Source organism: Mycteria americana, chromosome 1 (assembly GCF_035582795.1).
Source record: "Mycteria americana isolate JAX WOST 10 ecotype Jacksonville Zoo and Gardens chromosome 1, USCA_MyAme_1.0, whole genome shotgun sequence".
Lineage (NCBI taxonomy): Eukaryota > Metazoa > Chordata > Aves > Ciconiiformes > Ciconiidae > Mycteria > Mycteria americana.
In genome coordinates this window covers 218,717,258-218,732,930 of record NC_134365.1, presented here as the reverse complement: position 1 = coordinate 218,732,930, position 15,673 = coordinate 218,717,258, and the positions used below count along the sequence as shown (strand labels likewise).

Sequence of the window (15,673 nt, the reverse complement as noted above, 5' to 3'; positions counted from 1 at the left end):
ATTGCTCCCTAGCATTGCTGGGGTGGTGGGGTTTGTGGCAGGTTGTCCCCAGGGCTGTGTGTAGTGGAGATGGTGCTGGGTCTGAAGGGCTGGATGAGTGTGGTCTGAGAGAAGGGATATGCAGGTACCCATTGTGTTCGGGAGCTGAGAAGTTGGGGTCCGGGAGAGGAAGGGAAGGAAGGATGCTGGGGAGCAGGTTGGGATCCCAGCACCCAGCACAGGATGATGGCAGGATTACACCAAGCTTTTGCAAGGAGTGAGAGCCAGAGGGCTGGGGGAACATCCATCCCAACGCGAACCCAATTCCCACTCCCCGCCAGAGAAACCCAGCTCACCGCCCTGCACTGAAGCGTGGCCTCAGTGGCCAAGGTCCCCTCATCCTCATGGGCTGGGGGACAGTAGCTATACAGAAGCAGCAGCTGGTAGGAAACACCGGACACATTTGCACAAGACTTTGCATTTCATTTAGATTATCAAACTGACTGGTTGGGGGGGTTTAGGCACACACAGAAAAAAGCATTGCTTCAAAGTTACAGATGCCTTCTACAAAGCAATAACATGAAACACCCATTTCTGCCCCACAGAAATCCCCTGGGGACGGGGGTGAAATGAAGCAGCAAGGTTGCCGGCAGGATCAGTCACAGGGCAAGTCAGATGGTGCAGGCAGTGCCCGGCGGACAGATGGCCAGCTTCTGCACTGCTCACGAAGGACGTTCCTTGGTGGGACTTGGTGCAGGAGAAAAAGTGCCACTGGGCTGCGGACGATGGATCGCCCTGTGGGGATAACCAACACAGTTTGGCTGGGACATCCTCATTCCTCACCATGTTTCCCCCCAAACAAGGGTTAACATTGCAAATTAATGCTCCCTGTTGTGGCTGTCACCTTTCTACACTCTCCACTCTACAAGGAGTTTGGCCATAAGCCCCAGCTCTGGTGGGGCACAGGGATGTTTCCCCAAGGGTTCTCAGGGATGAAAGTCCAACCAGCATGAAGAATGGGTTTCCATCCCCCAGGCTGGGGAAGAATTGAAGTATCTGAGATGTTTGGAGGTGGCATGTCAACTTCAGACATTTGGAGACCTGAAAGTGCCAAATTGCTCCCTAAAAAGGACTCTGTTGCAATTTCCATCACAGAGAAAAGAGAAGCAGCTGGAGCACCAGTGTCTGGCAGCTCCTGGAGTCCAGAGTTCAGGTTCCTCCAACCATGCAGCCCTTTTCTCCCTGGGATCTTTTGTGTCTGCCCAACAGCAGCCAGACATTGCCTATGCTGCGAGTTGGGGAGTCTTGAGGACAACATGGAGCTCACAAAGTGACCTTTGTTCAGCAGCACAGATTGCACCAGTGGGCAATTGAGAATGGCAAATCCAGGATGATGTATCTGTTGAGCAATGAAGTGCAGACTCATAACTCCTGGGATTTGGGGGTGTGATGCAAACATTGGAAAGCCAACCAGCTGATGGGGCAAGAGGACAAAGTTTGTTACCCTTCAGCCAGCTCCTCCTCAGCACTACTTCTCCCCGTGCTCTTACCTCAGAGGCTGGGGGTACAGGCTTAAGAGCTGGACTGATCTTCAGTACCTCCAGCTGATCTGGAGGTACTGATCTTCAGTCCAGCTGATCTGTTCCAGTACCTCCAGGTGAGGGCGTTGGTGTCCCTGGTGAGGTGGGTGAGGACCTGCTGCAAGCCGGCCAGGTGGTGGGACAGCCACTCCTCCAGCTGGGTGTCCACTGTACTCACTCCGGTATGTCCATGTCTCTCTTGTACTGGGGAGCCCAGACTGGACCCAGCACCCGGCTGCGTCCCACCGGGGCTGAGCAGAAGGGAAGGATCCCCTCTCTCCACCTCCTCCTGGGAGGCTGGTGGCCGTCTTTGCCCTGAGGACACCTTGCTGGCTCACGGCCAACTTGGCCAACCAGGGACCAGAGCTGGGGGGGTGCGGGTGTGAATTTGTGGGTTTTTTTCCCCCTGGCACCTGCACGGGCGGGCGATGGGCAGCAGCAGGGGCACGGCTGAGGCCAGAGCGCCCGCGCACCCCAAGGCAGGGGTGTGCAGGCAGGGACCCTGCCCTCCGGGAGGAGCGGGGGTGCTGGCAGCCCACCCATCCTTGGGCTGCTGCGTGCTTCGGGCTTCTTGGGACTGGTTAGAGAAGGCTATTTGGAATTGCTTACGCATCTAACATTTTGGGTCGCAGCTCTGCTTTATCTCTTGTCTTCTTGATACTGAGCCTGCGTGCCCAGGTCACTGCTTTCTGGTTAATCAGGTGGCATTAAACAGACATAAATAAACCTGCAATCCTGATTTGCTTCAACGATGTGAACGGAAAAGTTTATTTCCCCGTGGCGGCTGGCAACGGTGCCGGTGCCCCGGGAGCCTTTCCAGGGCAGCGCGGAGCCCGCATCCCCCTGCCACGCCGGAGAGGGCCTGATCTGCCCCGCCTGCCCTCGTCCGGCCAGGGACCGGCGCTGGGTTTTTCAAGGACAAAGACCTTTTCTGTGACCATCTCGTGTCTCTTATCAGCCATGCCCAACAGCGGTGGCCAGCAGCAGGGCACCGTCGGGGCTTGACGCGTCCCCGAGGGCAGCGTGATGCAATGCCCTGCAATCGGAGCGGGAAGGGTCCTGGGGATCCTGGGGGACTGCAAGTGGCCCAACTGTCGTCAGCATGTCCTTCCAGCTGTCCCACGTCACGGACCTCTGCTGGGAACATCTTGCGTCTCTCATCAGTCATGTGCAACAGAGGTGGTGAGCGCTTCACCTGAATGTTCCGCTGTGATACTTCCCCGGGGCACCGCAAGCCTCTCCAGCTGCCCAGCGCGCTGCCAAGCCAAAAGCCATTGCTGGAGGTGATGGCAGGCCTTCCTTGCTGTGACCATCCATCTTCTCCTGGTGACACAGGTCCTGTCCTTCAGCTCCAGCCAGGTAGACCACCAGAGGGACAGCATCTCCTCCGTGGTCCTCACCCCACTGGGAACTGACATTCCACTGTTCCTCGTGGTTCAGTGGAGGCAGAGGAGCTCCAAAGGTGGGTTGGAGACCTCACGTCCATCTTCCAGCTCCACTTCTCCCCTAGCCTGTGCCACCATGCCCCAACTTGAGGTCGCATTGCAATGGGGATGGCATAAGTGTCTCCCAGTATCCCCCTCATGCTTCACTGTTTCTGGATAAGACAAGGCTGCAACCTTGCCAGGCTTGGGGAGCGACACGAGGGCAGATCTGCTCCCAAGTCCTCCTGCTGTCTGGGGGGACTTGTGTTTGCCCACGGTTTGCAGGACTTGGTGCTCGGCAGCTGCTTTTGTAGAAAAGCAAGACTTTTGGGCGGTGGTGCAATGAGATCTTCGGGTCTCTGCAGCCGCAGACCCAGTGTTTGGCCAAGCCTCCCCTGGACCCACCGTCCTCTTGGGGAGCCCTTCCACAGCCATGGCTCAGGAAGGGGGAAAATCTCACCACGCTCGTGTCCCCATGTCATCCCTGGCACCCCCTGCTGTCGATGCCCCCCATGTCTCTGCCTCCCCCCTCGAATCCCCTGGGCCTGTCCTTGTCCTTGCTCAAAGCTGCCTGGCACTCTTTCAGGTGTGGGAGGGCTCCAGATCCAGCCCCCAGCTGCCGTCCCCTCCCGGAGCCACGGAGTTGCCAGAGCCCCTCTCCAGAGCCCCCGCCCCCTGCCACCGGCTACTCGGCCACTGGTGGCTGGGGTCCGTGTCAACGCTGTAGGGAGGATGAGTCAAAGCCAAGGTGGTCTTGATGGCCAGCAGAAGTCCTGAACTGGCGAGAGGAGATGGGAGTCTCCATCACAACCCAAACGTGGACATGCAGTTGAGGTCTTGGGGGCGTTTGCTTCCCAGAGGGGCTGAGTCCTGCAGCTCTGCTGCCCCTCGGGGACAGTCCCCAGCCTCAGCCCCACTTGGGGCAGCTCCGAGGCAGAAACCCAGATGGGCAGGAGAAAGGTGTGGGGAGCTGTGGGGCACAGGGCAGCACCAGCAGTGGGGGGACACCCCCGGGGAGACGTTGGAAGAGAACCCTGAACCTGAACGGTTCACCCCACCTACGTGGGCTGATGGCTCCCACCCTCCCTTCTGGTGCACAGCGGCGGGGCTGAGGAAGAAATTCTTCACTGTGAGGGTGGTGAGACACTGGAACAGGTTGCCCAGAGAAGTTGTGGACGCCCCATTCCTGGAAGTGTTCAAGGTCGGGTTGGACGGGGCTTTCAGCAACCTGATCTAGTGGAAGATGTCCCTGCACACAGCAGGGGATTGGACTAGATGGTCCCTGAAGGTCCTTTCCAACCCAAACCATCCCGTGACTCTCTGATTCTTTGTCCCTTCAAATTCCCCATCATTGCATGGGAAAGTGCCCTCCCAGCAGAGCCAGCGTCCCCCTGCCCCACGCCGGGGCACTCCCCGAGGGCTCCAGCCAGGGGAAAGCACCACACCGACAACGGCTTCACAGGGCTCATTTTATTAGCAAAGATTGGGGAAAACGCCCCTCGGAGTCCAGGTACCAGCTGGAAAAGGGCTCGGCAGTCGCAGGGGACCCTTGGGGGTCGGGGCCACCGTGCAACGCCTCCGCCTTCGTGCCGCTCTTTGAAAATAAAGAGGAGGGCGCGAGCCACGCAGCTCTTCTGATGGACCTCCCAGCATGACCAGATGCTTCTTCCTATGAGGATAAGGCACCATCTGGTTCTCCGGCAGTCCCAGCCATCGCCGGCGTGCGGTGCCAGTGTTGGAGATCAGCTGCTGCGGCGTGGGGAGGGCGAGCGGGGCTGGGGAAGAGCCCGCGATGGTCAGCGATGGGGACGTCCTCTCCTTCGTGCCACCAGCACCCATCCTGCAACGGCAGCTGTCCTTAACCCCAAAGGCCATCTCAGGGAGAGACCTTGTCCACCAGCCCCAGGTCCGTAAACCCTGAGCCCTTGGAGTCTCTGCACAGAGGGACAGGATGAGTCCCCTCCTTCAGCATGGAGGTGGAGATCTGCAGCATTTGAGGGGACAGCCCCCATTTCAAGGCACTTCCCAGTAGCTCCCCGCCCCTGCAGCATGGGGGTCCTCCTGGGGACATCGGCCACCCCTTGTCCCGGTGCCCCTGGGCTCCGCGTCCCCCCAGCTCTTACCTGGTGGCCGGGGCAGGGTCACCAGCTGGGCTGCCCCTCGCTGGGGCTGATCTGCTCCAGGATCTGGCTGTACCTCCGGGTGAGGGCGTTGGTGTCCCTGGTGAGGTGGGTGAGGACCTGCTGCAAGCCGGCCAGGTGGTGGGACAGCCGCTCCTCCAGCTGGGCGTCCATGGTGTCATTGTCATCCGAGGACGTGTCGGCTTCGGCACCGGTCCGACTCTGGTCGGTGACAGAGGCCAGGCCTTTCTCCACCACGGGCTTGATGGCCTTGAGGAGCTGGTAGCGCTCGTAGAGGTCCACGTGGCCGCCCGCGGCCGGGGCCGTCCCCTCCTGCTGCGGGAAGACCCCTCGGAGCAGGCTGGGGAACATCACCTCCTGCTCCATCTTCTGGGTGGCCGAGAAGTACTGCTCCATGGCCCCGCTCCCACGGCTCCGCAGCGCTGTGCTGGGCTCTTCTCGGGGTGCTGCCTGCTCCCCGTCGCTGCCCAGGGCTTTTTATGTAGGGCCGGGGCACGTCCCTCCTCTGCTGTCCTCTGCTGTCCTCTCCTGCCAGCCCCGGGCCGGGCTGGACGGCCGCGGGGCCGGGCTTGGCTCCAGCCCAGCTGGGGCTCGGCCACGCCGAGGCCCTGGCTCTGTGCGATCTGTCCTGGCCCAGCTCCCCGTGGCCTTCGCCTCAGCTGGCGGGGGTCCCGCTGCGTCCCCACGCCGGGAGCGCGGCCACGAGGAGGGGAGATGCCCGGGGCCTCTCCCGCCCCGTCCCGACCCCCCGACACAACCGCTGCTGGGGAACCGGGAGAGTGGGGCCAGCTCTCGCCCCCCGGTGCGGGCAGGCTGCAGGCAGCAGTGCTGCTGGGGGCCGCCCCCTCTCCCCCCTCCTTGGTGCCATGCGCTGGGGACGTGAACCCTCCGGGGACGTTGAGCAACACCCTTCTGCAGACATATGGAAAATCCCACTGGGGTTGAGCTGCAACGTGTGGTCCCACATGGGGGCCTGGGGACACAGGAGCCAGCTGGTGCCCACCTGCAAGGGTCCTCAGAAACGTCCCCTTCCCCTGGGCTCTCCTCCAGCCGGGCAGGGACGGGGACGGGGACGGGGACCTGATGCCATGATGTGAGACTGCTGTGGCCATGGCACGGAGCCATCGCTGCCCACGGGGGAGTGCGGACAGGGCCATCCCCCAGTGCCCCCATCCTGGGGCAGAGGCCATGTCTGGGCAACGGCCGGCACTGCCCGTCCCCGCGTGTCCCTGTGGCGTGTGGCAATCGGGGAAGATTGTTCTATTTGGGGAAAGGCCACGGGGTCCCTCGTCCCTTTTGCAACCCGCGGTGGTGGCAGCTTTCCCACCGCCCCCACACGTCCCAGCCAGGTGCCCACACTGCTGCCCGCCCTCTCCTGCCCAGACCTGTCCCCACCGCCCCTCTTGTCCCTTCCCGGGTGCCCCTGGCATCTCTGGGTGTCTGTCGTGGGACCCAGCGCTACACCGAGGTGTGTGGGTGCTGCTGGCCCCGTGCAGGCACCAGCCAGGAGCTTGGCCACATTGTGGGTCTGGGCTGCTGCGGAGCTGCTGGGAGGTGCAGGGACATTGCAGGGCTCGGGGGGCAGAGGGACACAGGGGACACTCTGCACCCCTGCTCCCTTGTTTTGGCTTTGGCATCGTCCTCCTGAGCTGATGCAGCGCTTGGGGCAGCGGGTCAGGGGGTTACGGGGGCTCTGCAGGCCCAGGTCGCTCCTCAGATCCCCGTCCTTGGTACATGAACCATTCCCAAACCCTCCCCGTGCCTCCGGGGACCCCATCAGCCAACATCGAGCCCCCCACACCCCTTGGGAGAGCTTGGGGAGGAGCTGCCACCGCCAGCAGCGATGGCAGGAGCAGGGGGAGAGGGGCCGTGGCTGGAGCCCGGCACAGGCACCGTGGGGCTGCGGCACGGCTGGGGCTGGGCTGAAGTGAAATGGGGCACCCAGCCGCGGGCGGGGGTCTGGGGGAGGCCGCTCAGGGACATTGGGGGGTGCAATGAGATCCACGGGTCTCTGCGGTTGCAGACCCAGCGTTTGGGCAAGCCTCCCCCCGATCCACCATCCTCCTGGGGAGCCCGTCCCCAACCCCGGCTCAGAGGGAGGAAAATGCCACCACACGTGTGCCCCCCAGTGTCCCCGAGTCGTCCCTAGCACCTCCTGCTGTCACATCCCCCCGTGGCACCACCGAGAGCGTTGCGGACGGAGAGAGCGTGCATTTCACTCGCAACAGAGAAGTAAAAATACAGTTTATTGATACAGAATAGGGAGTTAACAAAGTTCAACGCGACAGTGTTTTAACAAGGTTCGATGGCGAGGTGCACTCGATTATTTACTGCATAGAGGGCAGGGTCAGACAAAACTGTCAGGGAGACCCTCCCGTTGGGTCATGAGGTTCGGAAAAGATCCCCTTGCTTTCTAAACTCCTTCTCAGAGAGGAGTCTAGGTGCGGCTAGATCCAGTCCTAGTCCCAGACTTGGTCAGCGGTTTATGTCTAAAGGATTATAGGTGTGCGCAATCAATCCTTTATATCACTTAGCTAAGGTTTCAAAGTTTCGCATGGCTATTAGTCACTGACCGAGGGTCTGCTGCGGCAAGGAATCTCTCAGCCTCGAGGAGTAACCTTGCGAGGCGTCCCTGCTCAAGGGGAGATCCTGGCGTGCAGCCCGCTGCCCTGCAGGAGAGCTCCACGGGCCCTGGGCTGCCCACTATTTAAGATAATTGACTTACGGTCATATTTGCATATCAGCAAGACGTTTAGATCCCTGCTTCAGGTAGCCCTTGGCTACTGTGCTGCCATTCGTCCTCAATAAGCTGGATGCAGCTTCCAGGATGACTCCCACTGGTGGTTACTGCTTGTGCAGGGACGGGGGGGGGGCACGCAGCCACCGAGAGGCAGGGGACTGAGGTGCCACAGCCCCAGGGCGCTGAGCACAGCCCTGCCCCAGGCTGTCCCTGGCCTAGCTGCCCTGGGGAGAGGTGGAGATGCTGGGTCTGAGATGTCCCATGGGCTGAGGACATGCCTGGGGAGGGACCTCGTGTCCCGGGGAGTCGTGGCATCAAGCCCTCTCCCGGGGGCTGGCTGGGGTGACACCTGCCCACATGTCCCAGGCAGAAGGACATCTCCCAGCAGAGGCTGATGGCTGTCACTAGTGGCTGCATACCAACGTGTCCTCCATGAACCCCACGATGAAGTTCTAGCCTCAGGGTGAATGCAGCCCACTGTGCCCACCCTGGGAGGACACTAGGATGTCCATGCAACTCCAGGAAGCTCCATGGTGGCCCAGACGGTGCAAGAGCATGGGGCTGGGAGCACCCGCCCAGCGCGGTGCATGCTAGGCCACACAGCAGGACACCCAGAAACGCTGGGGACACCTGGAAGGGACAAGAGGGATGGAGGGGACAGGTCAGGGGGGCAGAGGACAGGCAGCAGCACGGGCACCTGGCTGGGACATGGCGGGGGGGGTGGGAGACCTGGCACCACCAAGAGTTGCGAAAGCGACAAGGGACCTTGCAGCCTTTCCCTAAATAGAACAATCTTCCCCGATTGCCACACGCCGCAGGGACACGCGGGGGCGGGCAGTGCCGGCCATTGCCCAAGTTGTGGCCTCTGCCCCAGGATGGGGGCAACGGGGGAGGTGGGAGCCCCGTCTGCGCTCCCCCGTGGGAAGCAATGGGTCCATGGCGCAGGAGCTTCCCACTGCGGCATTTGGTCCCATCCCTGTCCCCATCCCGCCTCCCCACGATCCCGTGTGGGACCCCACGCGGCAGCGCATTCCCAGTAAGATTTTCCACGCCGGTGGCTGCTGCCACCTCCAGACCAGCAGTTGCAGAAGGGTGTTGCTCAACGTCCCCGGAGGGTTCACGTCCCCAGCGCATGGCACCAAGGAGGGGGGAGAGGGGGCGGCCCCCAGCAGCACTGCTGCCTGCAGCCTGCCCGCACCGGGGGGCGAGAGCTGGCCCCACTCTCCCGGTTCCCCAGCAGCGGTTGTGTCGGGGGGTCGGGACGGGGCGGGAGAGGCCCCGGGCATCTCCCCTCCTCGTGGCCGCGCTCCCGGCGTGGGGACACAGCGGGACCCCCGCCAGCTGAGGCGAAGGCCACGGGGAGCTGGGCCAGGACAGATCGCACAGAGCCAGGGCCTCGGCGTGGCCGAGCCCCAGCTGGGCTGGAGCCAAGGGGGCCCGGGGCTGGCAGGAGAGGATAGCAGAGGACAGCAGAGGACAGCAGAGGAGGGACGTGCCCCGGCCCTACATAAAAAGCCCTGGGCAGCGACGGGGAGCAGGCAGCACCCCGAGAAGAGCCCAGCACAGCGCTGCGGAGCCGTGGGAGCGGGGCCATGGAGCAGTACTTCTCGGCCACCCAGAAGATGGAGCAGGAGGTGATGTTCCCCAGCCTGCTCCGAGGGGTCTTCCCGCAGCAGGAGGGGACGGCCCCGGCCGCGGGCGGCCACGTGGACCTCTACGAGCGCTACCAGCTCCTCAAGGCCATCAAGCCCGTGGTGGAGAAAGGCCTGGCCTCTGTCACCGACCAGAGTCGGACCGGCGCCGAAGCCGACACGTCCTCGGATGACAATGACACCATGGACGCCCAGCTGGAGGAGCGGCTGTCCCACCACCTGGCCGGCTTGCAGCAGGTCCTCACCCACCTCACCAGGGACACCAACGCCCTCACCCGGAGGTACAGCCAGATCCTGGAGCAGATCAGCCCCAGCGAGGGGCAGCCCAGCTGGTGACCCTGCCCCGGCCACCAGGTAAGAGCTGGGGGGACGCGGAGCCCAGGGGCACCGGGACAAGGGGTGGCCGATGTCCCCAGGAGGACCCCCATGCTGCAGGGGCGGGGAGCTACTGGGAAGTGCCTTGAAATGGGGGCTGTCCCCTCAAATGCTGCAGATCTCCACCTCCATGCTGAAGGAGGGGACTCATCCTGTCCCTCTGTGCAGAGACTCCAAGGGCTCAGGGTTTACGGACCTGGGGCTGGTGGACAAGGTCTCTCCCTGAGATGGCCTTTGGGGTTAAGGACAGCTGCCGTTGCAGGATGGGTGCTGGTGGCACGAAGGAGAGGACGTCCCCATCGCTGACCATCGCGGGCTCTTCCCCAGCCCCGCTCTCCCTCCCCACGCCGCAGCAGCTGATCTCCAACACTGGCACCGCACGCCGGCGATGGCTGGGACCGCTGGAGAACCAGATGGTGCCTTATCCTCATAGGAAGAAGCATCTGGTCATGCTGGGAGGTCCATCAGAAGAGCTGCGTGGCTCGCGCCCTCCTCTTTATTTTCAAAGAGCGGCACGAAGGCAGAGGCGTTGCACGGTGGCCCCGACCCCCAAGGGTCCCCTGCGACTGCCGAGCCCTTTTCCAGCTGGTACCTGGACTCCGAGGGGCGTTTTCCCCAATCTTTGCTAATAAAATGAGTCCTGCGAAGCCGTTGTCGGTGTGGTGCTTTCCCCTGGCTGGAGCCCTCGGGGAGTGCCCCGGCGTGGGGCAGGGGGATGCTGGCTCTGCTGGGAGGGCACTTTCCCATGCAATGATGGGGAATTTGAAGGGACAAAGAATCAGAGAGTCACGGGATGGTTTGAGTTGGAAAGGACCTTGAGGGACCATCTAGTCCAATCCCCTGCTGTGTGCAGGGACATCTTCCACTAGATCAGGTTGCTGAAAGCCCCGTCCAACCTGACCTTGAACACTTCCAGGAATGGGGCGTCCACAACTTCTCTGGGCAACCTGTTCCAGTGTCTCACCACCCTCACAGTGAAGAATTTCTTCCTCAGCCCCGCCGCTGTGCACCAGAAGGGAGGGTGGGAGCCATCAGCCCACGTAGGTGGGGTGAACCGTTCAGGTTCAGGGTTCTCTTCCAACGTCTCCCCGGGGGTGTCCCCCCACTGCTGGTGCTGCCCTGTGCCCCACAGCTCCCCACACCTTTCCCCTGCCCATCTGGGTTTCTGCCTCGGAGCTGCCCCAAGTGGGGCTGAGGCTGGGGACCGTCCCTGAGGGGCAGCAGAGCTGCAGGACTCAGCCCCTCTGGGAAGCAAACGCCCCCAAGACCTCAACTGCATGTCCACGTTTGGGTTGTGATGGAGACTCCCATCTCCTCTCGCCAGTTCAGGACTTCTGCTGGCCATCAAGACCACCTTGGCTTTGACTCATCCTCCCTACAGCGTTGACACGGACCCCAGCCACCAGTGGCCGAGTAGCTGGTGGCAGGGGGCGGGGGCTCTGGAGAGGGGCTCTGGCAACTCCGTGGCTCCGGGAAGGACGGCAGGGACCCCGCCGGGAGGGGACGGCAGCTGGGGGCTGGATCTGGAGCCCTCCCACACCTGAAAGAGTGCCAGGCAGCTTTGAGCAAGGACAAGGACAGGCCCAGGGGATTCGAGGGGGGAGGCAGAGACATGGGGGGCATCGACAGCAGGGGGTGCCAGGGATGACATGGGGACACGAGCGTGGTGAGATTTTCCCCCTTCCTGAGCCACGGCTGTGGAAGGGCTCCCCAAGAGGACGGTGGGTCCAGGGGAGGCTTGGCCAAACACTGGGTCTGCGGCTGCAGAGACCCGAGGATCTCATTGCACCACCGCCCAAAAGTCTTGCTTTTCTACAAAAGCAGCTGCCGAGCACCAAGTCCTGCAAACCGTGGGCAAACACAAGTCCCCCCAGACAGCAGGAGGACTTGGGAGCAGATCTGCCCTCGTGTCGCTCCCCAAGCCTGGCAAGGTTGCAGCCTTGTCTTATCCAGAAACAGTGAAACATGAGGGGGATACTGGGAGACACTTATGCCATCCCCATTGCAATGCGACCTCAGGTTGGGGCATGGTGGCACAGGCTAGGGGAGAAGTGGAGCTGGAAGATGGACGTGAGGTCTCCAACCCACCTTTGGAGCTCCTCTGCCTCCACTGAACCACGAGGAACAGTGGAATGTCAGTTCCCAGTGGGGTGAGGACCACGGAGGAGATGCTGTCCCTCTGGTGGTCTACCTGGCTGGAGCTGACGGACAGGACCTGTGTCACCAGGAGAAGATGGATGGTCACAGCAAGGAAGGCCTGCCATCACCTCCAGCAATGGCTTTTGGCTTGGCAGCGCACTGGGCAGCTGGAGAGGCTTGCGGTGCCCCGGGGAAGTATCACAGCGGAACATTCAGGTGAAGCGCTCACCACCTCTGTTGCACATGACTGATGAGAGACGCAAGATGTTCCCAGCAGAGGCCCGTGACGTGGGACAGCTGGAAGGACATGCTGACGACAGTTGGGCCACTTGCAGTCCCCCAGGATCCCCAGGACCCTTCCCGCTCCGATTGCAGGGCATTGCATCACGCTGCCCTCGGGGACGCGTCAAGCCCCGACGGTGCCCTGCTGCTGGCCACCGCTGTTGGGCATGGCCGATAAGAGACGCGAGATGGTCACAGAAAAGGTCTTTGTCCTTGAAAAACCCAGCGCCGGTCCCTGGCCGGACGAGGGCAGGCGGGGCAGATCAGGCCCTCTCCGGCGTGGCAGGGGGATGCGGGCTCCGCGCTGCCCTGGAAAGGCTCCCGGGGCACCGGCACCGTTGCCAGCCGCCACGGGGAAATAAACTTTTCCGTTCACATCGTTGAAGCAAATCAGGATTGCAGGTTTATTTATGTCTGTTTAATGCCACCTGATTAACCAGAAAGCAGCGACCTGGGCACGCAGGCTCAGTATCAGGAAGACAAGAGATAAAGCAGAGCTGCGACCCAAAATGTTAGATGCGTAAGCAATTCCAAATACCCTTCTCTCACCAGTCCCAAGAAGCCCGAAGCACGCAGCAGCCCAAGGATGGGTGGGCTGCCAGCACCCCCGCTCCTCCCGGAGGGCAGGGTCCCTGCCTGCACACCCCTGCCTTGGGGTGCGCGGGCGCTCTGGCCTCAGCCGTGCCCCTGCTGCTGCCCATCGCCCGCCCGTGCAGGTGCCAGGGGGAAAAAAACCCACAAATTCACACCCGCACCCCCCCAGCTCTGGTCCCTGGTTGGCCAAGTTGGCCGTGAGCCAGCAAGGTGTCCTCAGGGCAAAGACGGCCACCAGCCTCCCAGAGGGAGGTGGAGAGAGGGGATCCTTCCCTTCTGCTCAGCCCCAGTGGGACGCAGCCGGGTGCTGGGTCCAGTCTGGGCTCCCCAGTACAAGAGAGACATGGACATACTGGAGTGAGTACAGTGAAGGGCCACGAAGGTGATGAAGGAGCTGGAGCATCTTCCATAGGAGGAGAGGCTGAGAGAGCTGGAGAAGAGAAGGCTCAGGGGGATCTCATCAGTGTGTACACAGACCTGCTGGAGAGCGTGGAGAAGGTGGAGCCAGGCTCTTCCCAGTGGTGCCCAGTGACAGGACAAGAGCCAATGGGCACAAACTGAAACACAGGAAATCCCCTCTGAACATAAGAAAAACATTTTTTTTTTTTTTTTCCTAAAACTCAGCATGGACAAACACTGTCACAGGCTTCCCAGAGAGGTGGTGGAGTCTCCATCCTCAGAGATATCCAAAACCCAACCAGACACGGCCCCACTGCTGACCCTGCTTGAGCAGGGGTTGGACTAGATCCTCTCCAGAGGTGCCTCCCAGCCTCTCCAGCGCTGAGGCTGGCCCTGTCCCTGCCTGGTGCCCCCCATGCTGTCAGCCCAGGAGCTGGCTGCAGGTTGCTCCCAGCATCCAACCGGGAGGATGCTCCGCCAGGCCCGGGTGAAGGTCGGGGTACCAGCAGGGCTGCTTTCAGCAGCATCCAACAGGCTTTGACTCCTGCCGTTGCCCCTCCAAGGTCTCTCCCTCATCCTGGGAGCTTCCATGCTTCCTTTCAGGCTGACACCTTCTTGGTTTTAAAAGTCCCTTTTAGAATTCCCTGCGCAGTATTTAATCCAGCTGCTGGTCATCTTCCTCATCAGCAGAACCAGTTTTGGGCAAGCACCCTTCAGACAAGTATCACCTGTTCATTATCACCTCCTTCTTTCAGCAGGGGTTGTTATCAAGCCACTTGCCAAGGGTGGGCTGTGTGAGGTCCTCACACCAGCCCTGAAGAAGGAGGGTGGCTGGGCAGGGCTCACAGGGGACTCCTCCTCTCTGGATGAACCCATCACTCGATCTTCTTCCCCCCCTCCTCAAAACCACTCAAATCAAGGCAGGCTTCACTGCAGATGGAGATGCAGGTGGAGATCTCCGACAGTGAACCCCAAATGTCTCTTGGGGTCTCAGGTGGCAGCACTTGTCCTCCAGCCGGCCCCTGGCTCTCTGTGGTGCTGGTGTGCCGTAGCTCTGGCCACAGCAGAGCTCTCCGGGACAGCGGGCGGTGGTCGGGTCTGAGGGGCAGATGTCCCAGGGCTGCAGAGACCTGGATCTCCACCTGCTGTGAGCCCTGCCCGTGTTGCAGCTGTGGGTCCCCTCTGCAGAGGGCTCCATGGGCCATCCCCAGGTGGTTTGCTCTCCCCGTTGGTGTTTCGAGGGGCCAGCAGCACAACATGTGGAGGTTTCCCACGGTGCTGCCTGCAGCCTGCCCACGCCAGGCAGGGGATATCTAAAACCCAACCGGACACGGTCCTCAGCAACCAGCTGTTGGTGACCCTGCTTGAGCAGGGTTGTAATTCCCTGGTCACTATTTGATCCAGCTGATGGTCATCTCCTTCTTTAACATAACCAGCTTTGGGCAAGGATATCTTCCACTAGATCAGGGTGGTTAAAGGCCCGTCCAACCTGACCTTAAACACTTCAAGGGATCTGCAACTTCTCTGGGCAACATGTTCCAGCATCTTCCCACCCTCATTGTAAAGAATCTCTTCCTTACATCGACAGCAATGGCAGCAAAAGCCGATCCCCGTTTTCGGGGCAGAAGAAGGTGTGGATCTGCTGAATGCACAGCCCAGACAGGTGGCACGTTCAGGGGGACACTCATCCCTGTCCCTCTAGCAGAGAGGAGGGCCCACAGGGACGGGCACAGAGCGAGGTGAGCCAGGTGAGCCAAATGGAGCTCTGCTTTCACCAGTGGATCCGAGGAGCTCTGAATTTCTGCTGAAACATCACCTGGGAGCAGAATCAGACCCTGGTGACGAGGCAAGAAGAGGGACCCAAGTGTCCCATACCTCGGCACGGCAGCGGGCTGGAAGCAGGGGTGAGGCGATGGCAGCCAGAGCACAGCGAGAGGCTTCCCCAGGGAAGAGGCGCTCGAGAAAGCGTTTTGAGACGCTGCACAGAGCAGCAAGTCGCACCAACGGCACGCGAGGAACGCGGCAGCGCAGGAGGAAGCCAGGGCAGATGCTGAAAACCAGCGTAGGAGATTGGTAATTCCATAAAGAACATTCACAAGTGGAGCAGCCTCAGCTGGAAGTGTTTTGACCTCCAGAGGTGCCAAGCACCCTGCAGTGAAATTCAGAAGAGCTGCAGATCCTCAGCGTGTCTGGAGCACATTTGGGTTCAGTTATGTGGATTTGGGAGCCAACAACCACGTGAGAAAGGAGAAAGGTTGGATCCTGATCCCCAGCAAAGAAAAAGCAACGTAAAAATGGAAAATATAGAGAGGGGATTAATTAGGGAGAGCATCTATTTTCACTAGCGGGACTGAATTAATTTCTCAGC

The 15,673-nt window shown here is 61.2% G+C and overlaps 2 protein-coding genes across 2 annotated transcripts; one reads left to right on the top strand and one right to left on the bottom strand.

Moving 5' to 3' along the window:
- Positions 1-4,438: 4,438 nt before the first annotated feature.
- LOC142405043 (mid1-interacting protein 1-B-like) lies at positions 4,439-5,566 on the bottom strand. The gene is made up of 2 exons (XM_075492031.1): positions 5,107-5,566; positions 4,439-4,823 (listed from the first exon to the last, which is right to left on the bottom strand). The coding sequence occupies exon 1, from the start codon at positions 5,518-5,520 to the stop codon at positions 5,125-5,127; it is 396 nt and encodes a 131-aa protein (XP_075348146.1). The 5' UTR covers positions 5,521-5,566; the 3' UTR covers positions 4,439-4,823; positions 5,107-5,124.
- A 3,844-nt stretch (positions 5,567-9,410) lies between these two features.
- On the top strand, positions 9,411-10,520 carry LOC142405041 (mid1-interacting protein 1-B-like). The gene is made up of 2 exons (XM_075492030.1): positions 9,411-9,870; positions 10,154-10,520. Exon 1 carries the CDS (start codon positions 9,457-9,459, stop codon positions 9,850-9,852), a length of 396 nt encoding a protein of 131 aa, XP_075348145.1. The 5' UTR covers positions 9,411-9,456; the 3' UTR covers positions 9,853-9,870; positions 10,154-10,520.
- Positions 10,521-15,673: the final 5,153 nt, after the last annotated feature.